Below are 27,875 nucleotides of genomic sequence, written 5' to 3'. Positions count from 1 at the left end.
TAAATAATTAGAACTGATCGCCATTGCACAACGACGGTATATATATATATATATATATATATATATATATATTACATGTTATTATATTATATTATATTATATTATATCATATTATATTACATTATATTTTATTATATTATATTACATTATATTATATTACATTATATTGTATTATATTATACTATATCATATTATATTACAATATATATATTATATATATCTGATATAAATTATATAATGTAATATGTAACACTACACTCTATCATATATATATATATATATATATATATATATATATATATATATATACAAGGGCGACATCAGCTGCAAGAGCAATGAGATTTGAGTTGTTGTTATGAGGGCTAAAGAATAAAACAGTAAAAATATAAATTACATTAGTTTAATATACATATATTTCTATATGTGCTCACAGATTGATGAAAAGAAGGTATAGGCTGGACTGTGTACGTTTGCTCGTGTGCATGGGATTCCTGTCAAAGAAAGAAAGAAAAAGAACCTTATCTGCGTAACCTTTGTCATGTTTAGTGAGTTTCCTGCATGTCCACACGATTTTCCGATAGACACTCTATCTATACACGTGATATAGGACAGGAGTATACTGACATAGTTGTGATAGTACTACCATAGTCGTGGTGGGGGCTGTAATAACGATCAAAATAATGATAATCACGGAAATTATATTATGGACGGATATATGAACGGGTAATGTGCAGTATACATAAAGGAGGAAAAGGATATGACAGAGAGACGCTGCGTGCAACACGGCCATTTCAAGCAATCTCATCTCCCACTTTTAGGACATAATCATAAATTGAAGTAAAATCAATTTATTGTTCAAGTAGACAATGACAAGGAGAACAAATCTGACAAATAGAAAAAACAAACAGTGTGAATAAAAGTTGGACTTCATGAAATGATCACAAACTATTCAGTCAGTCACATTCACGTGCTGTGACGTGTGCAAGTAGGTAATGGTGTCATGGCCTCATAAGATCCTCGCTCGCTGTTTGTCATTGCTGAGAACGACTGTATTTGTCTGCTCGTACATTTCCTTTTCCTTGAATGAAGAAAAGGAATATGATGGCCCGGGATTCAGAACTTTAGGTACGAATGGCAGGAAAAGGCCTATCGTCTGCCTATAACTTTTCAAAGTATTTCCGGAAAGACATACCGAGGACTTCCTTTTCTTTGTAGATTTCAGGACTGCTACATATCTATTGTCACAGAGCATGACTCGGACGTGTTTACAATTCGTGCAGATCTGAGCAATGAGAACGGATCTCATCGGGAGACAGGCATCGGAAGTCGAGGGGAGCAGACGACTTTGTTTGGTCAAAACGGGAACTCCTCGGCTCCCCATAAATGTCCTTTCACACACAACGATACCAAATAAGATTATGAATGCTCAGTGGCGAAATAAGTAATATTTTTCAGGGGATGTGGGGGGGGGGGGGCAAGAGGACCGATAAACATGCATAGTTCGTTCGTGTCCGTTCAGTGATTTCTGATATAAGAGATTATATTTCTTTTCCTCAAAATTTACAGAGAAACATTGAGAAGTAAAACAAGGTTAGACAACGGTTAGGCTCAAAATCTGACTTTAGCGTTCAGAACTACACGTACTGGTCTTTTACACCGTGTGTCTTACAGCAGTTCATGTTCATGTCTATTGCCTATTTAGGGAAAACTATTAAACCGTTGTCTGCGCTTGAAGTTCACTAGCACACTCTCCCACACTCGATCCCCTCCACCCCACCCCCATCTGCCTCTGCATCTGCCCATGTCTCTTCGTGTTATCCTTGACGGTATGCAGGTACCGTCACGTTTTCTTCTTACCCATCCTTGAGAAGGCAGGTCGAGTATTCGGATAATTCGTGTCACTTACCTTTCTGGATCTCTGGGTGAAATTCCCCGATTTTGCCTGCTTGAAATTCCGCATACATCTTCCTTCATTGATCTTCGATAAAAAACTGAAACTATACGGCAAATTTTGTTTCGTTTTCCTTGAACGCATTGAACACATGCAACACCTTTATAATGGATTTTGGGAGAAAATATTGATTTAATTTTATAGTGATCTTTATTGCCATTATGTACATATCCAGTGAATGAAATAATTCTCACTAAAAGTACATTGTATACCCTGCATTTTCATAATTATTGCTTTACGATGGCCACGTCTCTTCCCTTTTATTCATATCGTAAAGTGCTATCGATTATATGTTAAAGATGGAGAAAAGTAAACTTGAACTTGAACTTAAACACGTATCTTGACAGGCAGTAGTCCTCCTTGCATTACATTACCGGATAATATATTTTTTTAAAAATGAGTTATTTGTTTTATAAAACGATAACTAACAACTGACAATATTGCACATCGTCTATTCATTCACGTACGCAGTGACTGGAAGTGAATAACTGGACTCTTCACCCTATAGTCACGTATACGTCCGCGGGTGAAGAGTCTAGTTATTCACTTTATCCATATATGGATATCTCCTTGCTATAGGAATAAATATGTTCGGAGTACCTCATGTGCATTCATACACTGATAAAGCCATGGAGCTACCTGTAGCTCCATGATAAAGCTGACCATTTTTAAGTTGGTTATAGGCACTTCGCTAGTTTTCAAAGCGACATAATGCATAAGCTTGCCAGACATAAAACAATTAGTGAAATTAGTCAATCATGTTCAAACAAAGAATGAACTTGAGTATACCAGGTGACCAGAATGGCCCGTCAATCAACACTCGGGGAAGCATTCATTTCATTATTTTGCACTGATTTTTTTTTTCTGGGTTCTGGCTGCTCCCCCCCCCCCCCCCCACACACACACTTTTTGGGTCTGTAAAACAATACCCCCCCCCCCAAAAAAAAAAAAAAAAAAAAAATCGCAACATTAAGCTTCCTTCCTTCTTCACGTCTAAGCGGCGGGGGGGGGGGGGTGAGGTAACATTGACATTTCAGGATTATGAAATGAAGGCAATATAGACATGTGATAAGTATCAGGTCTTTCAGCGAAATTGGGCTAATGTGAAGTAATTTGTAACAATTTTGTAAAGCATTTGATCATCTAATAATGGTGCCAGAACACGCAAGGGACCAGCGAAATAACCATCCCAATTACATGACGATGATGTCACTCGTCACGTGCGAAGATAGAATCATTAGTTTTGAGCACAATATATAGAAAACATGCAATCTTCCTTCTTTTTTTCTCCTTCAATTTAGGAAAAAGAACCATCTTCCTACCTCGGAGGATGATGTGCCAAAACATTATATCCGTGACATAATCGTGAAGGAGGATCATTAAGGGAGGTGAAATTGAGAAAGTGAAAGTGATGGAACTCTACCCACGCAAGCGATATCATGCCAGTATTCACATGACCAGAGTAACCTCTTTCACTTGTGTGTTTTTTATACATTCCTATCTCTTTTCGTCAGTAACATGGTAATAACGATTTACACATTTTGAGCACAAAAAAAGGTATTACAAATCTATCAAGAAAACTAAGAACTAAAACCTTTTTCTTTAGCGCAAAAAGCTGTCTTGTATATTTTAATGTCTAAGCTGTTCAGCAACAAAAAAAGTCTTTTATTAGTCAGTTATTTTACTTTAGATTATATCCTGTTATATGCATCAGTATTATCTATACCAGCCTGTTGTAAATAATGGTTATGATCAATACATGTGGATCTATCTGCCAGTATTTCTGAAAATAATTAATCTCTAATATATTTGGCCTTGATATTGCAAACTGGCATGAATTAGAATCAATGCATTTTCCAAAATGTCAAACATCTCCAGTGTCCTAAATCAAGCCTACCGGAATAAAGCGCTGTGTAAAATATTGAAACGTTGTGTGTACAGTAAGATTAACCTGTTGAAACTAGCACGCCGCATTACACCCGCGGGTAATTGTCCAGTAATGATTCGTAACGTTACGATAGCGCTCAGAATGATATTCGCGGTAGCCGTAAATATCCTTAAAGCGAGAATGGCATGTTCGATTTGGGGGAACTTAAAGGGATGGCAGAGTATATAATGATGAGAAATTAGTTTTTATCATTTTGGGTGATACTAAGAAACCACTTATGAAATGTTGCAGAGCATAAATTCTAAGAGGGATTCAAAATTAATTTGATGAAAATTAGTTTTGAAATGGCTGAGATATCCAAAAACCAAGGTAAAACAAAACGATCCTAATAAACGGTTGGTCCCACCTTTTATCAGGATCCCATTTCAAAAGCAATTTTCATTAAATTAACTTTGAATCCCTCTTAGCATTACATGCTCTTACACATTTCATGAGGTTTCTCATCATCTCACAAAAAAGTTGGAAACCTAAAGCCCCATCTCAACCAAACTATAAAGTCTATATCATCCCTTTAAGGACTGAAGAGCAGAGTGTGCGCTGTCACAGAGTGTTGGTGAAACCAGGGAGGTGAGTCTCACCTCCCTGGTGAAACCATGGAGCTGTAGCTCCTTGGTGTAACCAAGATGAGACATAGTGCAAGTCAAAAGAGACAGTAGCCTTCATAAACTATTTATCAAAGGGCATCGATCACTGTCAACCTCGGACTGCATATTCCTCGTCAGTTTCCATCTCAGTCACGGACCAAATCGTGTTGTGTCAGACGGCTATTTGTGATGGGACTGATCGGGGAGGCTGGACTGATCGCGCGCCCCTCGCTTTAAAGCCCGATACCCTTGGTTCGCCTCGCCATCAGGAAGGGAGGAGGGGAAGGCAATACCCCCAATAAGACCATAATCTTTTCTCCACCCTTACAAGCTTTCCTACCCGGAAATTATTGCTTCTTGCTATGAGCGGATAGCATTAAACAATTCGTAGGCCAACTCTTTCCTTACGAGTGAGCGCGTGACAGCGCCTTGGCTCACAGACCCACTTGTTCGTAGAAGACTGAACCTTCGTTTTTATTTTTGTATAACGCTACGTCACCCGCCACTTGATGGCTCATTAAAGGTTATGGAACGTACTTGTAACCGATACAGGCAAGTGAAAGTATATCTCAGACAATCCAGTGGCCGTGTATAATGTGCATATATTGAGGACATTTGAAAACATAAGGTCACACGTAAGGACAAAATAATGATTGAACGCAGGAGTTCATATAAACAGGGAGGTGTCACCTCACTGATATAACGAATGTCTTGTACATTTAGGCCCGAATTCACGAAGGTGGTTCAATTATTGAAACCATGGTTTAAACCATGGACAATTTGTATGGAGCGCCAATAAGTGTCGCATGGCCTACTTCGTTACGATATCAGTCATTTCGTCAACGAAATAGGCCATGCGACACTTGGCGCTCCATACAAATTGTCCATGGTTTAAACCATGGTTTATTATACCACCTTCGTGAATTCGGGCTTTAATCTCTCTCTCTCTCTCTCTCTCTCTCTCTCTCTCTATATATATATATATATATATATATATATATGTACATATATATATATATATATATATATATATGTGAGATATGAGAAAGGAAGGAGAAATCGGTGCGTAGCTTTGACATCATTATTCCTCTTACTGTTCCTCCTTTTTGGAAAAGCGCAAGAGTTGAAAAATTGGTCTCCGTCGGGGATCGAATCAGGGTCTATATATATATATATATATATATATATATATATATATATATATATATATATATAAATATGTGTGTGTGTGTGTGTGTGTGTGTGTGTGTGTGTGTGTATGTCTTATGTAAATGTTTGTGTGTGCTTGCTTGCATACACTGTCAATTGAGACCTATATCTGTGCTAGAGATATTTCGAGAGATAAGAAAAACTGTAGATATCAGCGTAGAGCCTGCTTGTCCAGGGTACGTCACTCCCGTGATCGCGATGTGGTTTTAGGAAAGAAACTGAGCAAAACAGGAACTACGAACAGAAAAACAAAAACACTGAATCATAGACAGAAATAACAACAACAACAACAACAACAAACACAGGACCAAAGAGAACACTTCTACAAATCCGCAAACAAACTTAAAAAAAAAGAAGAAAACTTTTGGAAAGGGACCTCCACCCTAGCTTTGTTTGGAGACTTTATACAATAACCACTTCCGGAGGCGTCTGTGCAAACACAAACAAATAAGTTATGAAATGATCGCTTGTACAGATACAGAGAGAGTGCACATCCTTGCATGTCGTTTGTTGTTATGCAGTCTTCACAGTGTTGTGTACTGAAGATGAACTTTCGAATAAAACAGACGGGGTCATAACACTGTGCTTACGAGGTATTCTCATTATCATTCATGATATCGTTGGTGGCAGCATTGCCATCATCATGATCATCATCATGATCATCATCATCATCATTTATTGAAACAAAGATAACGCTAGAAACAATTCTTATTACAATAGCGGTGGTATTAATCACGAATGATAGTAATGATGATGATGATGATGATGATAATAATAATAGTAATAGTAATAGTAGTAGTAGTAGTAGTAGTAATAATGACAATAATAATAATAATAATAATAATAATAATGATAATAATAATAATAATAATAATAACATGATGAACACCTATGGTGTCCATTCAATAATAATGATTGCACCTAATAACATCTTTTCTTTTGACATGTTCTCTATAGGTACTACTTGTTAAATTAAGATACGTTGCTCTTTCCCCCTGCCTTCTTCTCATTTCCCTCTCGCCCCTCCCCCCCCCTCACTTTTACTCCCTGTCACTTTCTCTTTGATTGTGGGGTTGAATTAAGTTCAGCAAGTATAGATCAGTGAGTCATGAAACGCCTACCTCAATAGGTTGGTCGGCCTGGCCCGTGGGTTACAGCCGAGCTCGATTTTAGGGGATTTACCAATTAACATCCATCGATTGGCGGGATAAGAATAAGAACCTTGACTGCTTTGCACAGGGCTGAGAAGGAAGAAAGGATTTTCATTTGCTATAATGATCCGAGCAGCAGTTAGGCAATCAAGAGAATTAATGGCATTAATGATACTTTCCCGAATTCGTGTTAATTGACGATAGCATACATACTGTCCTCTATATTATTTACAGAGATTACAACTTATTACTTGTCCAATTTAAAGAGATATCTATTATTAGATTTTTCTCAGCGCGGTGGAGTTTAATTAGCAGTCGATTTGTTTTCAATACACGCACATCTTCTCGGACGACTAATCACGCCTTTACAAAATGCAGATTTAATTTCTTATAGCAAGGGGGAAGTACAATTCGGAGGCAGTTATTGGATGTGACAAAAACTACACCATAACAGCGATAGATATTGTGTAGGAGATAACGGAAAACTATAACAGTTGGAATGTCATCATTTGACCTAACTTTGAGTCATACGGTCCTCTGTAGCAATATGGTCACTAATCTGCTAATGACAGTTTGTTCTGTACTCCTGAGTCGCTCTGAACAAATTGATATGGACACACGCTCTCACATATATGATCTATTATTGCGTCAGTCAACACCAATCATATATTATTAAAATACAATGTTTCTCCGTGTACAAGTTTACTACAATAAAAACAGTAAAATTTAACAAACACAATGAGCGAAGAGAAATTATAAACGTATAGCAATCAGTGAGGATGTCTGAATTGAAATTTAATTGTACAACAATGATCGCACGCAGAAATCATACAAATTAGGTCAGGCTACGAATTCAGGCCATCATAACTCTACCATTGGCTCGTCAAACAAGCGAAACAAAATGACGAAGTTTTTCGTTTTCTATTCATTTCATATCAAATGATGATAGTCAGGTTACTAATTGTAGTTTGGGGACAGATAATTGGGTGATTTGTAAGGGGATGTCATCACCTCACGCAATTTACATACAATAATGTCACTGTTCTAGAAAACATGTCAGGTTTCAAAATGGCGTAGTTTTCTCGATATGTCCGATATTCATGACACTTCCACTTTCGCTCTATTATTTCATCCCTTTGTGTGCTTCGATTTGCCGAGTGGCACAGAAATCCTCACAGCGTTGTAGACACCGTCCAAAGGGTGAAAGGTCATCTTTGATGTGAATCTGCATAGTGCTTCGACATGTTTGATGCATGAACAGAAGGGTTGATATTCTAGGTCTGGTAGGACGTGTATATAGTCAACCATTGTCTCTGCCATCATTCGGTTGCCATTATTTCTGTTCAGTACTTATAATCAGGGAGCAAAATCATGTGTAACTTATTCTCATTGGTGTAATTCTATGACTGATAATGCAAGTTTGTGAAGAGTCATGTATCTGGAGTTTTTAACGCTCTTCTTGACGTCTAAATCAACATTGACGTGTGATGTAGGCCCTACATATACTTTAGCTTAAATGGATTACTAGTATGAGTCTCACTGGTTTGTTCAAGATATGGCTGACACTCGACCATTGTGACATGTAGATTGTAATAGAGACTTCCGCTTTGCATACTGATGAAGTTACGCCCTGAGACAATACAACACACTCCACCTTTATACCATTTCTATGATTCTTCCTTGAATGAACAGGCAGTTTTTGCGAAGAGTGGGTCCTTCACGTCCACAAGACCAATCGACACATACACACACAAATAAAATTATAATAATATGGCATACAGTCGAGGACTGTTGGGAAGTTGGTAGTACATAATACTTGGACGGCTCTGGCGCTTGCATGGTGTTGCATAAAAATACGCGCAGTATGAAATCAGTACAATTATGAAAAAAAAAAAAACCACGTAACGGTTAACCCTAAAATTATCAATTCGAAGCAGCTAGCATGAACGTATAATTAACTCTTCCAAAGAGACAATAAACGACTATCATTCCATCACGACAATATCCTTGAGTACGCTCTGTACATGTACCATCAGTGAAATATTTTGACACACACACACACACACCCGATATCCACGACCCAAGCAAATGTTAATAATCATAGAAACCCTTACACTGCCTTCGCCGCCGTAATCATCTCTCGGTTTGACTTTTCTCGTCTGCTTTTTTTTTTTTCTCTCTCTCTCCATTTCGTCCAAAGAGATTTTTCTCACTCATTAAAGCTCTTGATTACATCGCACCAACTCGAGATAGCACATTGCACCAGACATTAATAGAGGGCGCTATTCCGATTGACAAGACAGAATGCATCGAGTTGAAGTTTGCAAGCTTCTGGACTTTGGTTTGGTATATTTTTACATCATATTCTTCTTTTTCTTTTTCTTTTTTTTTTTAATACGATATTGAAAAAAAAAGTAGACAAACTTGCTTCCAGTACTTTGCAACAGAAAAACAAGATATTACTACATATCATTATTGTAAAATTGGATACAAGAGGATTAACAGTACAAAAGACATCACAGTGTTTATATTATAAATTTCCTTTAGTACCGGCAATTGTGGGGAATAGCATTTGGTAACACTGGTTTCACTTATGGTGATAGCAAACTACTCTGCAGCCACAGCGCTTTCTATGACCGATGCTATCACATTGATACAAAATATACACCACAAAACATGGAAATTCAATTCCATTTACTGAGTTAAACGTGTCATGAGGTGCATATGGGTGAAGAGTGTTTTTAAAATGTTACAACTTCTTACATTTCAAAACAAAAGGAGTACATTTTATGAATTCAAACAGTTGAGTCATCGTAAGGCTGAACAAAATGTAACTCATCAACATACAGTCCGATCTTCAGTAAAAACTTATCACATCTTAATGTGGGTGTTATTGCATAGTCATTCCCCCTGGGTCAATTGTCGGGAATGAAGTTACCTTTTAAGTTCATCAGTAGTGGTGCATATTATGGCCATAGTACAACAGCATTTAGGATACTGAGCAACATAAAGACTTTCTATATATCATGGTAACTCACTGCATACTCAGAGTAACTAGTGGGCCATGACTTTGTTGGATGCCATAATTTTCTTGTATGATTGTTAATTATCTTTGGCACTTTGATCGGGGTTAATATTCCGGAAAAGTATGGAAAAACTTTGTCACCACGACACATTACCTGTAGACGTATATCTTGGGCAAGCGCAATGTTCCTTCGGGCAAGTATTCTCTATCTCTGGTGAAATAATTATGTCTGTCTGAAGTAGCCTTGACTCTCTCAAATATTACAATGCATCCTTCCCCCTTCAAAAACAACAACCAACCAAAAACAAAACAAAACAAAACAAAACAAAACAAAACAAAACAAAACAAAACAAAATAAAACAAAACAAGAGAAAACAGGGTTTCACAAAGACTAACATGGTAAGGGGAGGGGAGAGGGGAGGGTTAAAATGTGCTCCCCTGACTCCCAAGTAGCCCTCCATTTCTTATTCGAAGGGTGCAGTGTTCCGGAGGTGCATTTCCCTCTATAATAAAGTGAACCACATCTCAATGTTCACACCGTCACTATGGCTAGGTCATAAGTGTGACATTGTTTAACCTGTTCCGTATTGGAACCTGGTGGCCTGCGTGTTAAGTCTATGGACATTTCAAAATTCAGTATGGGACGGGTTAACAGATGACTGCCAGAGAGGATACATTGTCGGCCGAGGACCAAAAGGGCACTATCAGGTTCTAAGATTTGAGCATAAAAAAGAACAAGACAATCAATTTTCATGAAATAAAAAGTCTATTTCATCAAAAGTGATGACTATCAGGCATTGTTCCAAATACACGCATCGGGTAAAATACCACCCTTGTGGCTTTGACTTTTTACATTTAACTGAAAATAAAAATAATCTAAAATTGACAGCATAATGTAGAGGAGATTAAGCTCTACAATGTGATACCAATAATTAAATCCCCCCAAATTGTGATTATGGTTTTGCTTCTCAGTCGACGATATGGAATGTTCACCTGAAGGGTTAGAAAAGTTATTCAGGAGGTTACATTTTTTAGAGATGAAGTTCAGGGTCATATAACCTTCCTGGAATAACATAACATATCAAGCTCTGAGATCAGAACACTCTATAATACAATTCCTGACAATGAGGTCATAAGATGCCATAGTATTATGTGGGTTAGTCATAGTGGTTTGAGAATGTAACTTGAATAGTTTGTGGTAGCCATTTTCACAGCTTCACCACTAAAGCCCACCACACACATGGCAGCTTTCTATTTCAATCAGTGTGAAGGATTCTGCTCAACTGCTTCACAATTTACTACACACTGAGTTCACTTCACATGATGCAAATCATCAGTCCCTCGATATTCAGCACTGTATCAATCATAGAATTGCTTTGAATCTATTGAGGTAAGAATATCATCATCCTTTTCTAGGGAATCTCTTGCCATTTGTTTACTTGAAAATGTTCTTCAGTAGCAAGGCAGGTTAAAATGTTCTGCCCTTGGGGGCACAATACACATTACAGTTGACTTACATTGTATCAGCTTCTCTGATCATCAAATAGAACTTGCTATCCTAAATAATATCCGATTATATGAGATTGCATGTTACCCCCTCCCAATCATTTCAGTATATCCTGGAAAGGAGCAACATTTCACAATATTTACTAAATTAAGCAAATGATCCGCTTTTGCATAATTAAACAATATATACACATCAGTATTGCACGACCCTAGTAAATCGGGTCTTTAGCAAGTATACCAGTATCAACAGAGTAACCCACAATTGTGTGTATAGTCCTTCATGACAAAAGTATGCATATCACTGTCTTTTAATGCAGCTGAATAGGATATGAAGATCAGGTTTTTGATATATTATGGAGTGAGTATTCTCTGAAATTTTAAAATATGCATACGCAAAGTAACAATACAGGGTAAGTGTATGGTGGAATCCATCTGCATTCACAAAAAAAGAGGTGGCTACACCCTAGCTCTTGTCTGCAAACACACATACACACACACACACACACACACACACAAACTTCCTCGTAAAATCAGAGCAGGCATCTTTGGCACATAATCAATGCATATCATAAATCTGTGTGTTAAAGACACGAGAACTGAGCAATGCATAATAGATATATGTGACCCTGCACCTCAAAACAAACAAAAAGTCGCCAAACATGAATTTTTAGTTAAGACCATATTTTTAAAGAGCAGACTTTCAGCTTTAAAATGATGTATAACTCAAATCAAATGGACTCTCCTAACCTATCTAAATATTGGAAAGAAAACACAAACTCAGGAAACGTTTGAACTGAGAAAAGAGGCTCTGAAGTACAGTGTCTATTCAAGCGCTTAATCTTTACCAAACCGTGCTGGCTGTGCGATGAATGGGACAAAAAAAAACAGGAAGTAAATCACCAGAGTAACAACAATGAAGGGATTATCAGATTAAACTGAAATTAAGCATGCCTCATTAACACATTCTGTCCATAATTAATGCCAACTTTCAAAGCAGTAGCACTATCTTTTCAAAAGTTATTAGAGTTGAAAGTGAACAGTGTGGACAATGTTCTTCAGAAATGAAAAAGGGATTCTAAAGACACACCCAATAACACTATTCTACCAAAAATGTTCGAGAGAAACTGCTAAAAAACACACTTTTTCTGCCCGTTTTATGATACCAAATTTTAGCATAATGTAAAGGAAGACCCGCTCTTTCAGAAAATTTGAAAAAAGTCAAGTTGGGCTAGATTGACCCATTTCACTTATTTTCAATCTTCACGCAAAATCAGTGTGTGCGACTTTATGTTCATTTTGAGGTGCACGGTCACATATGATATCACTGTGCACGTGTAGTATGTTGACACCGTTCAAAAGCAGCAACTGCATAATCTGCCAGCAGGAAAAGCAAATGCCCAGATACACGATGTACACTGTAGTACTATGCAAGTAAGCATACATATTACATGTATGTTCTTTGTAATCAGAATCTCTTTGCTGGTGAACAGCGAGCAGGTTTAAAAGACAGAAATGGTTTCCTTTATATCAATATCACAGGTTATTGGGAGGTCTTAAATTTGAATTGGACTTAGAAATTTGAATCTGTCTTCTACAACTTGGACTCTAGTTCCGAGCATCACCAAGGAGGTCGAATACAAATAATGACATCATTGTATTCAATGCAATTGAGAAGTCTGACTGTCCAAGACAGACATGGCAGTACACACAGACGGCTGAGGATGCTTACATAACCCACACGTTGGTCACTGCTACAATTTTGCAGCTGAAATTGCCTACTTTTTCTAATCAAATTGGCAATTCTGATTTTACGTGCTGACCTAGTTTGGAGACAAGATTAGCTGGCGCTAAATATCTTCATTAAATCAGCGCAAAATGAGATAATAAACACGAGTTTGACCATTTATGAGAGAAACATTATCCTAACCCTGTAAACTGTATTGCCAATTTGATGATCAATCAAAATTTAAGGATTTGAAAAACTTGCACCTGAAATGCACAATGGTGTACACGTTTTTATTCTGCCTAATGAAATACATGTTGTAAATGACGATAAAAATATGATGAAAAGATACAGCGCAAAACCATGTAAATGTAGTCTTTTGAGACTTCTTGAAGGTTTAAAACAACATGATTGTGAGACATTCTATGCTGAAAAGTGGCAGAATGAGAGTGTCTGACCTCCTCTGGTAACTACACAAAATTATCTTGGGGGACAAGCGAAACTATGCAATACTGGTCAAATGCACAATGTTTTTTCTGGCTGATGCTCACTTGAAAGCATCGATGGATAGCACACAAAATATCAACTTCCTTTATGACCTCACAATGAATGTTGCATACAATTTTTACTTTCCTCTTTAATTGCCCTTAATTTTTCTAGAGTATTCAGTAGATGCCTCATAACATAACAGAACATCATTTGTCAAAGTCTCATTTCTTTGATACAACGAATAATATGCAGTGGGAAAAACACATGACATTCAGAAACTTTTGGAGATAGCTGCTTTCACAATTGTGGGCTACTGTTACAAATATATACAAACTTATCTGATGAAAAAAAGGAGAGAAATTAAATATCTTCAAACATTAAAGAGTGGCTGAAGGCCCTTGGGTAGCCTGAGCTCTGGTCTCATCAAACCTGACACATTACAGGTTGTCATGACCATCATTACACCTCGGTTGCAAGGCAGCCCAGACATGAGGCTTGGATCAGTGACCTGCATACACACTGTGGCACCAAGGCCCTAATCACTAGACCCCAACCACCAATCACTTGCTTACAAAGTGATTATCTCCACATAGGAAAAGCCATAACTGAGACATGAGATAAAACAGCATAATCCAAGTGTTCACACTGACACTAAATCAGTAATTCTGACAGTTAGTCTCATGTCTAGAGAAGACTTTGAATTATTTGCACAATCTGACTGACAGTCAATATTGAATTCATAGCATACAATACATCATGCCCAAGCATGCATTCAGCCAAAAAACTTGTAGCATACATGACTGCAAAATATACAGTTATTACCTGAATTACTTAATAGAAGAGAAGTTACATCCTCTTTAACTGACAACTATTTTGTCAGTTTGGTATGAGAGGGTTAACTCCTTTGATTTTGCACATTTTTAAAGCTCTTCTGATATGAAAATGACATATTCAACAACAGTAACAACAACCACACACACACACACACACACACACACACACACACACACACACACACATGAAACAAATGTCATACACCTAGGTAAAGAAAGAACCATCAAAAAGTCTGCAACCCTGTAATTCAGAGATTGATATAAAAAATGTTCAGTAATTAGTGGACCCCACTTCACAAACATACTCAGTGGGCAAGTAAAAGGGTTACATCAGCAAAAAAAGAAAAGAAAAAAAAAAAGAGAGAATTGTTTGTAAAGAGTGTTTTCTTTTTAAATATATATATATATTTTCAAGTATATTGTGAGTACAGAGTGGCATTTTTGCCTTCAATATCTAATGAAAATCATAACCATGACTTTCATATTGCTTGAAATCATGTGGAAGAATTTGCCCTAAAAATTGAGGGAAACTGATTAAACATTTTTTCTTTTCTTTTCTTTTTTTTTGGGGGGGGGGGGAGTGGAAGTTGGGAGTGGGTATGGTATATGGCAAGAAAAAAAATGACATAGAAGAAATTATGTCACAAAAAGGAATGAGAGAATGTAAGGAGTTGATTTTGATAATTTCACAATAGTTATTTAAAAGGAGTGATAGTAATACGTCTCTGTGATTCTATATGTATGTAAAAGTTGTGGCTTCATCTCTACATCTTGGCACTTTAAGAATAGTTGTAAACTCCAGTACAAGAATATCTATTCTTTTTTGTGTATGTGGAAAACTATGTTGACAACCATAATCCATTCCTCTTTCCTTGCAATATTACATATATTGGTGGACCATGAAACTACATACACTGGGCATCAGACAATTTCAAAAATACTAGGTTCGATCTCAGTATGTATAGATAAACGGCAACAGAGAGTTTCAATAACATACCCGTATCAAAAGAAAATTAGGATTCCATTGTACATTTCAGACCAAACCATTATCTTTGCTATCTACTTGGTGAAGTATATCAAAACAGGAACACAATTACAGGACTTAGGAAGAATGCATCTATGGTTCTGCTTGGCAAAATGTTAGTAGGAATTATCTGGTATTAAAGGAATATGGAACCAAAGGAAGAAGTTTTACAGCTTGTACCAACATCGTTTCTAAAAAAGAAGCTCTTCAAGAAATTCTACAATGTCAGACAATAAAATCTGCCCTGAAAGTATATACAAATATAATATAGTGTTCACAAAGGTAGCACCCACATGGCACTTAGATATTTATAGCAGTTAGTCAGTACTAATGGGGAAAAAGTATAATTTGATTAAAGCGCTGAGTAAGAGAGAGAAACAAGAAACAGATCCAGCATTGCTGCACAGCATCAATACTCATGTACATATCTTATGATATGTCAGCTCATGTACTAGTATAGATTGCCCCATTCAATGCATAGAAAATATCTGAGGGCAAATTTTATCAGTACACCATCATACCGTGGGGGGGGGGGGGGGGGGGGGGGACCCAAAAGTTCTAGCTGTCTTTTCAGGGGCACTGTGCCACTCATGACTTTGGTCCACCATCACTCTGTACGCCAAGGATATGATGATGGACACTAGCATTATGTAGTGATGTGGGGGAAGTTGGGTTGGAGGAGGATGATTCCTCCATTTTGGCTCTGATGCTGTCAAGTGAGATGTTCGTGTCCTTGAAGGTGTGGAGGAGGTAGATCCCCATGATGATCACACCAAAGCCTGCCACCGTCGAGATGATGTCCTGAAAGCTCATGCTGGCCCACTCCTTGAAGAGAATCCCCGAGGCGGTGACGACGCACGTCGTGAAGAACACGTAGTAGATGGGCGCGATCACGGCCGCGTTGAACGTGTCCAGCGCCTTGTTGAGGTAGTGCATGCTCATGAGGATGCACGACACCAAACAGATGAGAAGGAACCAGGTGATGGGGAGGAGGAGTGTGTTCTCCCCGGCGAAGAATTCCTTGATGGCTATACCGAATCCTTTGCATGCCAGCACGGAGATTGAACCCACCATGGAACATATTGTGATGTAGACCAGAATGTTCTTTGAACCATACTTTGGCGACACAAAGAAGATGAGAATCACCACTGTTATAATCAGACCTATAATATACGTGACAAATACTGGGGAAAAAATAAATGAAAGGAAAAATCTTTAAGCCATCGTCAAAGAAATGCTTGGTATTATATGTGTGTTGTAGATATATCACACAGAGTTCATCAACAACAATAGAGTGAATGAAGAAATGAGTAAAAAAAAAAAAAAAGGATCAAATTTTCTATTGAATTGATGGATTCAGCATACTGCATACGCTGAATTTTTCGAGAGGTTTTTCTTTTCGCGAATTTTGCGAGTCAGGTGCTATTTGCGAAATTAAAGACACGCAAAAATAATGACTCTGATCCCGATACGAATGTGACACAAATGTAACATTTCTCCTTTCAGCACAGCAATCCACAATCGCAGATTTTAACCACTCGATGTTGGGAAGCCCCCCCGAGTCTCGAAAATTTAGACAAGCAAAATATATGGCATAATACAGTATATGGAATTACCCCAAGCTGGGATTGCATGGTTTGCTATGACTGCACAAAGCACTCTAATCTGCTGCTTCAGGTTGTCTACAAACTGTGTGCAATGTTTTGCCTGTGCAAACCAAGTATGAAATTTCACTCCAGTCAACAGATGTTCAGTGCTAAGCATGTGATGCACACAATACAGAAATGCAAACACTCATTAAGTACAAAATCAGACAGTCTAAAATCAGTCATTTAAAGAAATCCGTCATCAGTTTGCATCTAAACTCGATGATCCTAGAAACAAGCAATTGACAGCAGAAATGTATATCTTCTGAATAATTTTATCTTATATCTTCTGAAATATGTATATCCACTGAAATATTTCTTCATTCCGTAAAATACACCACTGGTCAGAGAGAACTATTAAGTGTGCAGTTGAACTTAAAAAAAGTATACAAAAGTTAATTTAACTCTTTATGTGCCATGTTCGCATGCCCGACTCAGTCGACAGCGTACCAACTTCGCATATTCTGCTCAAATGCACAAACCCGCCCAAATCAATCAAAAAATCTCCAAATGCCAAGTATAATGATGGCGTTTTTCGTGGTTCCATTGCTGTCACATGTAGCTTGCATTTTATGTGATGATTGAATATCAAGTGGTGTTCCTTACTGGATTTGTGAGTAAATTCTAACTTTCTGTCACTGTTTTACGTGCAAAAGTAATGCCTTTACAATATAATGTACAAGTGTAGCTACTAATCATTTGAAAGAAAAATAATCATAGATTTGTTGTACAACTTGCATCAAAGCAAAGTTGTGCATTTTCTCTATAACTTTGCTCATTACATCACGTCAAGGGTAAGAAAAATCTATAAAAGTTACATTAATTTGAAAATACAGAATGTTTTCCCAGAGCAGGACTACTTTGCTGTGTCTGAATATTGTGGCATACAGGGAGTTTACACCACGGCACATAAAGAGTTAAAGCATATCACAGAAGACTTCTTATGACTATGATAATGTACCAAAAACGATATTATACAGTCACTATGTCACAGGTAGCTGGTTCATAACAGACTAGTACTGATCAGAAAACCTTAAGGTGTATCAAATACCATGATCTTTCACTTGAATTTCACTATTGTTCATTTGACTACTGTAAAACCAGACATTTTCGAGAACATGAAACTTCCGCGAATTTCGTGAGAAGCCAGATTCACAAAGGTAAAATGCATCAAAACCTTTCTTTTTCCTAAACAATGCATTGAATGCCAGTGACAATTCACAAAAGTTTCATGCCACATATGTTACTGGTTTGACAGTACCCGTAGTCAAATTCTGCCTGCCTTGACACTCACCTGAATCTCGTAAATGTAACGCAAGGTCCTCTAATGTATCAGCGCCCTCTTCTGCCGGTGCATGTATAACCATTATGGTGGAACCCAGAATGCACTGTATGCAGCCGACTTTTCCCAGTAAATTGAGCGCCTCATTCAAGAAATGGCTCGACAAGATTGCTCTGAAACAAATCAAATTCATCCATAATTGTAAATCATTATCTGTCATGAGTGATTATGATGATTCCTAGACTTTGCAAACTTAATTTTCATTAAACTCTGTAAAACCTGGACCAGCCTTCAGACAATATATCTCCCATCATATCTAATAATTATATTATATTGGATGGCTATGAATGGGATACCAGGGAATATTGCATGAGTTAGGGCCAATATTGCACGAATCGAAGATGAGTGCAATATTGACCCTAACGAGTGCAATATTCCCTGGTATTCCATGAATCAAGGCCATCCAATATAATTATTATCATCTATACAATCAAGTAGAGTAAGCATAAACTGCACAAAATTGCCGGGCTTCTACTCGTCTTTGAAGTTGACTCGGCAGTCACATCCCAGCGCTGAAAAGGGGAAGCCTCTAAAACTGCGTATGAAACAAACAACTGTTTGCGCGCTTGTGAATTGTAACAAAATGACGCGCACTAGTAGCAAGCGTTTGTACATTCAGCAAGCGCTCGCGCGACAGACGAGACAGAATTGAATATGGTGTGATCTTGAATGGCAAGTAACAACGGTAGCCTTTGGAGAATTAATACGTTGGCCTATGCGTTTCGTTCAATATGCTCTGATATTGAACCGTAAAAATAGAGAGGACTACAATACGCGTTTTTAATGCACCGCTAAAACGTCCTATATAGATGATAATACAAAACACTGAACATACATTGGAAGTATCTTCGCTATACCATAAGCATTGTTATCTCATTTGCAGTTTGGTACATAAAATGATTCACAGGTTTAACAATACATTTTTTTTTTTTCAGTGTTAGGAATTACTTTCATATAAGATACCATTCTTCATGGCACTACAAATGTCTGAGTGTCAAATTTCATTGATATTTCTACATAATCTGCTTCAATTATTATGTCCACAATAGTAATCACTCAGCTGACACACAATGACATAAATAGATATTTTAACCCTAAAAAGACTGGGCTATTTTGGTAGCTCGAAAGACTGGGGGGCCTAAAGGGCCCCCCCTTAAGATCTCGGCCGTGGATCGCGCGATCGCCGCGGAAATTTGCACAATGGCAGTGTGCGATGTAATCTACAAGATCGTATATTTAGATTTTACAAAATAGTCTTCTTTAATTTTATTTTGATTACTTATGCTAATTTATGCGAGAAATCAGACTCTTTGATCTAAATTAGTAAATAAAGCTCCAAAAATGCTCATTTTTGGTCTAATTATTCTTTGTGGCATTCTTAGCAAATGTACTTGAAAAAAAATTTGGTATCAAAATTAATTTCTTATTTATTCTATTGTTTTATGAATTTCTTATGTATTTCCTTGTTTTTTCGACCTTTTGTTTTTGTTGTTTTTTTAACAAAATTTGTGGCAGACACTTTTTGAAGCATAATACTCCTAAACCAAATTAATTTTAGCCATTGAGAGTAAAATTAAGCATATTTATATGAACCATGTGAAAAAACTCAATTTACATTGACTTTGTACACAAAATCACATCTTTGAGCCATTTTCGGCCTCACGTGCATGTACAAAAAGTTATGTAACTTCAGAACCGTACCCCCGCGCGTCACAAATTTGGTGTCAAAATGTGCGGGAAACTCGAAAGAAAAAAGTCATAGAGCATCGCGGCGAGAGCATTGCGTGTTGCAGAGTAATCGCGCGACATGTCGAGGGGGGCCTTTTAGGCCCCCCCCCCAGTCTTTTCAGGGTTAAAACTACAAACAGATTCCTTCCATTCTACGACATGGACAGCATTTGCAGAATACTAGTTCTGACAATGACATAAATGTAGTATGTTCTCAAGGATCTTTAACAGAACTACATTACGACTGACACAAACTGGTACACTCACGTGACTAACACACTCAAGGCTCCTAAAGGTGTCACCAGAAGTGCTGGGGCAAAGGCGTACGCCACAAAGTTGAAAAATTCACCTGCTGCCACTGTTGTGGGAGAAATAAAAAGAAAAAAAAATGCTTTCAGAACTCTGAATATCTACAAGGATCTTTTGGCACAAAGTCTAGAAATATCTTGTAAATAAAACAAATAAAAAGTTGATTAGATATAGATAAACTACTGACATTCCCTCGGTCCACTTCTCCATTTCCTTTCATTTATTCTGTATTAAATGAATATGTGAATACTTCATTGAAATGGTAACCCATCATTCCATCAATGAACAAGAAATTTGTCTTGAGGTGAATTACAGAGTTCACTAAGAGCAGATAGTTTGCAATCTGAGTATTCTACCACATTTCAGCTCTTCAACTTCATTATCATAGAAAACAAAAGAGATAAAAGAAATCTTTGGTGAAATTATTGGGTGCATGACATAAAACATGACTTAAAAGATGTTATCATAAGGAAGTTGATGTAAATTACTCTATGTACATATTAAGCACTCATTCAGTCTACTTAGAAAATATAAACATGAAAGGCTGAGAGTGTCCACTTTACCCATGTCAGTTTTAAAAGGCAGTGGGATATATTCATCTTGTATACAACTTTGAAAGCTGATCTTTGATTAAAAGAGAAAATGCTCAAGCTGAGGTGATCTTTGTATGAAAACTTACATACTTTGACGTGGCTGACAGTTTGATGAAGTACATTGTACACTTTAACTAGCAGTATCCTATTTTTTTAAATCTATTTTTTGATTGACACACAATTTTATGAAATGTCCCACACTGTCTGAAAGAGGTGAAAATTATGTCAGACAAACATGATTCTGTTCACTTCTCAACATAGCTTCATGGTGAAAGGACACTTTACAGTAATAGCGAAGTGAAGTCTGAGCAAATACCGATTTGAACGGAGTGCACTGTGATTTATTAATGTGCTCTAAAAGCAGCTTCAATGCTAGCAAACTTTCAAGTCGTTTTATACATCTGAGGAGCCAGTGCCATTCTTGTAACATGCTACATAGCTAATTGTTCCTCACTTTCCTTGTTCTGACTGGATCTACAGTATATGGAGGCAAGCAGAATAATGAGAAATCATTCATATCAAAAGCTAAGACAGGTACTGTATCTTGTCTGCAGCATCAGTCTACTCACAGAGCCCAAAGCCGGCCCACCACAGCCACTCCTTGAGATAGGCATGCCCGCCATCACCTGAGAACATCATGGAGGAAAGAAACCCCATTACTATTGGTGCAAACCGTATCAGGGGAATTACCCCCCGAAGACTATTACCCCCCAGCTTAATGCTGGTTAGTGATAAGGTTAGAGTAAAGATTAGGGTTAGGGTTAGGCTTAGGGTTAGAGTTTGGGTTAGGATTAGGATCAGGATTAGGGCTAGGGTCAGGGGAAGGGTCTGGGGTATTTGCCCAGGGGGTAATTGCCCTAGACCCGGTGCCTACAACGTACATGTACATATGGAAATAATATGGTGTAGAATAAGGCATTGCCCCACATCCAAACTGACTGATAGTATAGAGCTTTTGGTGAATACTACACAGTATGGGTGCATGTGATAACAGGTCTATAGACTACAAAATTCAATGTGACTTTCAATCTTCATGGCACTATCAAGCATTACAGTGATTGACGTTGGGAGCAAGTGAGAGAAGTGACCTTAAACATTGATACACAAAAATATAGGAACTGTATACAGATATACATAATTTTGTTCATTTATGAGATCAAATATGTCAGAACATATCAGTTTCTGTCAAGAAAATTTCACTCCTGATCTACGTGCTTGCTAATGCTGGTTGTTCACTTACCAGTGCAGCATTTTGTAACTATAAGTTTCTAGATGTTACCAACAAGTACTGTAAAACGAGGAATGTTCGCGTGCATTTTAATTGCGCGAATTTCGCGAGTGCCAAGATTCGCGAAATTACAATGCACGCGAAATATCTTATCTACACTATATGCATTGAACGCAAGTGGCAATTCGCGAAAATTTCTTGCCACGAAAAAGGCCGTGGGCTCCAATTCGCGAAAATTTCGTGCCGCGAATATATCATGTTTTACAGTATCATGGACGATGCAATGTTTTGTCTTGTCTGTCCTATCCTGAGTAAATTCATCTGACAAAATGAAATTAACATCACTTGCACTGAGATATTCAGTAATCTGAAATCACGCAATCTTGTCCGTTAAAATTTCTTTTTATCAGTTGTTTTTTAAGGGGGGGGGGTGTTTTGCAATGTATATGTACATAAATATACAGTGTGTATATTGTATACATACAATGAAGTAAAAAAAATTCATACCTGCACGAGTTGCATAAGCATGAATCTTTATGAGTGCCTTCTTCTTCACGATTCCACTGGAGCCTATGAAGACGGTTGAACAGATGGCCAGTGTCAGGCCTATAGTGAGATCACTGGCTGATCTCTCTTCTGCTGCCATACTGTAGCTCCTCCTTCTTTTATCACCACAATTTCAGAAAGGTGATCACCAGTCTCAGCTTGTTTTCTTATAAGACCTGTAATTCAAAGCAAAGAAAGAATGCAATCATGTAATACCAGCGATCAATTGGACAGTACAGTGCACTCCTGTTATAACGAACATGGTTATAACGAAATTTCGGTTGCAATGAAGTAAAAATTGAGGCTGCAGCATTATCCCCTCTATGTATTTTTATTGTTATTTTGTTCAGTCAGAATGAAAATTTTAGTGTAACGAAAGAAAACTGCTGGTCCCGAGGACTTCGTTATAAAGGGAGTCCACTGTATACAAATGATGCACAGGTCTCTTAATGAGTGTGTCAGTAGGAATTGTGTGCATACGATAACTATGGAATGACATAACCTAAAAGGCATAGCTGAGTGGGTTTTGGCTAAATTCCATAATTACTGGAACCTAACCCTACCCCAACTCTAACCCTAACACACTTACTCCAATAAATATGCTTGACTCATGATTCCTGGCTAAATATAAACCTAAGCCAAGTTTACGCAGATTATAAAAGTGTAAATTTTAGGGAGACATTTATACACAAGTATGCTCAAGACTGGCTGGTGGCTAAACTATACATCAGTAATGTTTAAAACTGATAAATTCTTGCCAAATTATTGGGCATTGCAAAGATTTAGCAGTCATGAAGACAGCAACATACACTGTAAGTCTGTACATTATATTGTAGGACATCTACAGTAGTACTTCTCCGCTGAACATTTTGAAGAACAATGGAAGCCTCTGATGCATCAGAGACTGACAACACTCTTCAAAATGTTCAGTGGAGAGAAGTGGATTAGATGTCCAAGCATCTATGGCACTTGTCCAGCATAAACCATAGCAGAGCAAAAGCAGTCATGGCATGCAGTTCTACATCTTCCACTGTGTCAGCACCCCTCAGCCAGTCCTTTTTCCCTACTAAGATCTCCCTGCTTAAATGATGAGGCCCTTAGATTACCCTGGGATGTAACGTATAAAAAAGAAAATGGCACCCCCATATGATCGGTGCATGAAGTAGCTCTCTACATCATGAATTGAGCCAACGTAAAAATAGCCTTGCACGCGTAGTGAAAAACCCAGGCAACGCAATTTATAAATAGATCAACTTGACGCGCGCTTCTGCGCAGGCTCAGAACATGTTTTTTTCCTCTGAACGTACGTCCCCGTCGCGAAAATCTAAAGCTCCCTATTACCTACCACACGTCACTCTAGTAGACTCTACTCTCATCTCGCTCTTGCTCTCAGCTCTCAACAAGTCTACAACTGCAACTGGCCTGGACCAGGGACTCCAACTCTCCCGCTTTTGAATTGCCCCGGGAGATCTCCCACCGAAAGCTCATTTTTGCAAAATCTCCCATTTTCCCACGCCCACTTGAGATTTGATTTCTCCCGTCCTGGCTCTGTGTCTCCCCCTTGAAATGATTTCTTACTTATTGCCATCGTATGTTGAAAACTAAGCCTTTAGGCTTTCATAGATAGCATGATAGCATGACTCATGAGAGAGCATCCATCTAGAACCTGTGACCCTGGCCACAAGGAACTTCACGCACATCAAGTTGGAGTCTCCCGTTTGCAAGGCCCCAGGGATTTCAGGCGTGAGAATCTCCAGATCAGAAGGTGCTTGGGATTGGAGTCTCTAGACTCTGCTGGACCTGGTGCATCTTTTTCCGACTATAAATTAGAATTTCTAATAAATTTGACATAAAATTATTTGTAACGTTAATTAGTCATTACGTCGAATACGTGTATAGGCAAGCATGGTGTCACCGGACACCATGGTATTACCGGACACGCACATTTTTGCGTACTAATGACATTCTGTACGCGCGAGACTTCGTAGATTAGCCTCACAGAACTCTGTGTGGACCGAAATCGCAAAAAACGCCACATAAAAATGTAAAAACACGAAAAAATTCACATTTTACCTCAAATTTATAGTTGAGTGACCCGCACCTCGTTTATAGTTAATATTTATGCATGTTTGAATCACATTTCGCGACTGAAATTCTATGAAATCCCACTCACATACAGGAAAAATGCTGAAGATTCTATTAGAACCAAAAGTTCACTGATCAATATCGGAAAAATTGTAGCTATCGTCCTCAAACGCGAACGATGCGGAATAGTTGTGCGCTAAGGGGCACGCAACTCATCACCCGCGCGTGCAGCTCCCATAGACAAAGCACGTATACTTTAACCAGTTGTCGATTTCTCACAAGGTTTTATTGCGTGAACTGTTCGAAATGGTCAAGACAGACATTTTACTGTAAAATACGAAATTTGAGCTTCATTTGCAGGTTTTTTTTTGTGTCATCCGCTCGGTGAGAATGTGTACGGTGATTTGTGGGATGAATTGTGATTCTGGTGCAAGGATTAGGTGCGAAAGACCTCGATTATTCGATTACGAAAATAGCGTCCGGTAATACAATGCGATTTTGCACGGCGCAAAAAACCACTATTTTTAGAGGGGTATGTTTGAAGCATATTTTCTAAAAACTGGAACGAAGAAATGACGTAAGTTGGCTGAATTCGTAATTTCCATGAGTCTGTGAATAAGTGGTGTTGTTTTTAGCCGAAATTTCATTCTATGAGTACGGAATTCAAAGCCACAAAGAAAAGCGTCCGGTAATAGGATGTTCCACCCTATGGCCCTACATGATCGATGTAGACTCGACTCTATGCCCTTTTGTGTCTAGATCATAGTCACGATCTAATGTTAATCTGTATATTAAACACATCTACTCCCGCTTGCACAGAATCTTCTGGCCAAAGTTCCCGCGGACCTTTTACTGTAGGGATCAACACAACTGAAATGTTCACTCTTCATTGTCAGTCATTTCATCATGCACATGCATTAGTAACCACAGCCAGGGGAATGCAGCATCAAAGTCAATATATGGGACTGAACTAAGTTGGTGTTGGGCCTTCACGAAGTCCTGCATGTATCTCCACATGTAAAAGCGAAAACGTCAAACATACGGTCATAAATCATTCACACATTATACAGATGCATATCACAAAATAAAGTGCTTACCCGTGTCACGTCAGGATCCACGTACGTGTACTCGAGGCGAGGTACTACGAGTACGACATTGCCGATTCCGTCGATTTCATAGTGAAAGACAGAACGACACAAACACGGTGGAGGCTTCACAAATTACACTTTACTTCGCATTCGGGTGATTCACCAAGTATCATAGCATGCATACCAAAGACGTTGTACATGTACGTGTGTGTGTGTGTGTGTGTGTGTGTAGTAGAACTCGAGATGTTCTTGTGATTTGGGGTTGACGAACTATTCGATGGATCTTTCAATAACTCCATTACAATTTTGTGATTTTTTTTCTACCTTAATAAATTGTTTTGATAAATATAAAACACTCATGTTCAACTTGTATATACACACTTGAATATAACTGAATAATTCACGGCTTATGATTTATAAAAATCTTGAGATGCAAAAATTACTGACGAGACATGAAAGTTTGTTGACCCATAATACCCACACGCACGACAGAGTTCTGTACGTACGTGTGGTGGGTGGTCCCATTCACTGAACTAGTAACTGTAGTCCCATTCATTCTCGCTCATGCTATGTGCGCGTGTGCGTGCGTAAAAAAGACTCTGTTGCATGTGTTTCACACATGGGCTAGCTATGGTCTAGCTGTTATAGGCAGAGCAGCTCAGTTTGGCCAGGGAGGTAGTAATATACCTGCATCTTAAGGGCATGGCAGGGACAGGAATTGGGACTTGCATGAAATTATAGGGTAGTGTTGTAATCAAATTTAGGTTAAAGTTTTCTTTCTCAGAGTGAATTCTTTCAGGCCAGGGTATTCATGCTGAGTATGACCAGGGAGGTGAGACAAACTCACCTCCCTGGTATGACCAACTTCAATTTATTCATGTGACCAAATTGGGTGCGGCAAAAATTGTTAGAGTCTACTTTTTAAAAGAGTGGGTTAACTTGTGGAGGGTTGGGATCAATTCATGACTTAATTGATAGGGCTTGCTTTGTGAGTTTAGAAGCGGTGATGCATTTGTGAAGACGCCTGCAACTTGAACGGACAGATTTCAAAGGAATCTGGATGAGTACCAAGTTTTCAAACTGAAGTGCTCCCTCATCTAGATTCACAAGGCCTTCAAATTCATCTTATCTTTATAAGCCACTTGTGATGACACCAAGGCGAATATTATGTCAACTTTGACCTGTGATTATGCACTTGGAACTGAAGTGGCATCACTCGAGTATTTGAAGTGGGGCAAACATAAAATTTGTCTCTTGATCAAGCTGCCAGAAGACCTCCAAAACTCAAACTCATCTCATGCGTGATATATCACTATAAATGGCATACTGATACGCAGTGAAGTTACCCTACGATCGACAGCAATGTAAGATATGCCAGTGTGTTTGCGGGGGGTGGGGGAGACATTTGACAACTGGGCATTCTTTGGTTGCGGTACCGGTACTCTGAATGTCCGAACAACAGTTCTAAATTCGTACCGGTAGGCCTTTGTACCTCTTTCCTAAAGAAATGTGTATAAAATGCAGAGTTGAGGGGTGTACAGGTATCAATGGCTTGAGTAAATTTACCCTAGCTTCACTCTGTCTTGTTTGGCCTCATCAGGCACACCAGTACAAGTCTTGAAACTTTCGTATGATAACGTCATCTATTCCTGCTGTAGCAAGAACAAGTGTTGTTTGATGCTCTAGTTATTTGATCTAAATCCATGCTTTGTTGACATTTACAGGGGTTAATCTCCAAAACAGTCTCTGATATAGTGGCCTTTGCAACTGATATAATGTGAACTTACTGCCTGTACCGGTACACCTGTACAACAAATCACAGGGATGCCAAGTTCAAAAAAAATTTATGAGTGAGATTTTCATGATT

General features: G+C 38.2%; 1 protein-coding gene across 1 annotated transcript; it reads right to left on the bottom strand.

Moving 5' to 3' along the window:
* Window positions 1-16,012: 16,012 nt before the first annotated feature.
* Window positions 16,013-26,115, bottom strand: LOC139717688 (magnesium transporter NIPA2-like). The gene is made up of 6 exons (XM_071629190.1): window positions 26,018-26,115; window positions 22,797-23,011; window positions 21,631-21,687; window positions 20,427-20,517; window positions 18,384-18,544; window positions 16,013-16,627 (listed from the first exon to the last, which is right to left on the bottom strand). Exons 2-6 carry the CDS (start codon window positions 22,933-22,935, stop codon window positions 16,032-16,034), a joined length of 1,044 nt encoding a protein of 347 aa, XP_071485291.1. The 5' UTR covers window positions 22,936-23,011; window positions 26,018-26,115; the 3' UTR covers window positions 16,013-16,031.
* Between the last annotated feature and the right edge of the window lie 1,760 nt (window positions 26,116-27,875).

The sequence above is a fragment of the Diadema antillarum genome, unplaced genomic scaffold, assembly GCF_040938485.1.
Source record: "Diadema antillarum isolate AM-2024a unplaced genomic scaffold, OU_Dant_1.0 scf00000081, whole genome shotgun sequence".
NCBI lineage: Eukaryota > Metazoa > Echinodermata > Echinoidea > Diadematoida > Diadematidae > Diadema > Diadema antillarum.
Note: the sequence above shows the minus strand (reverse complement) of the source record. Positions and strands in the feature narration are given on the sequence as shown.

What these genes read in the sequence shown, in the direction of transcription:
- LOC139717688 (XM_071629190.1), bottom strand. Translation starts at nt 22,935, where the DNA reads ATGGCAGCAGAAGAGAGATCAGCCAGTGATCTCACTATAGGCCTGACA. An exon ending in GCCTTGAGTGTGTTAGTCAC is followed by an intron (nt 18,545 to 20,426) that starts GTGAGTGTACCA and finishes GATTTGTTTCAG; the next exon opens with AGCAATCTTGTCGAGCCATT. An exon ending in GTTACATTTACGAGATTCAG is followed by an intron (nt 16,628 to 18,383) that starts GTGAGTGTCAAG and finishes TTTTTTCCCCAG; the next exon opens with TATTTGTCACGTATATTATA.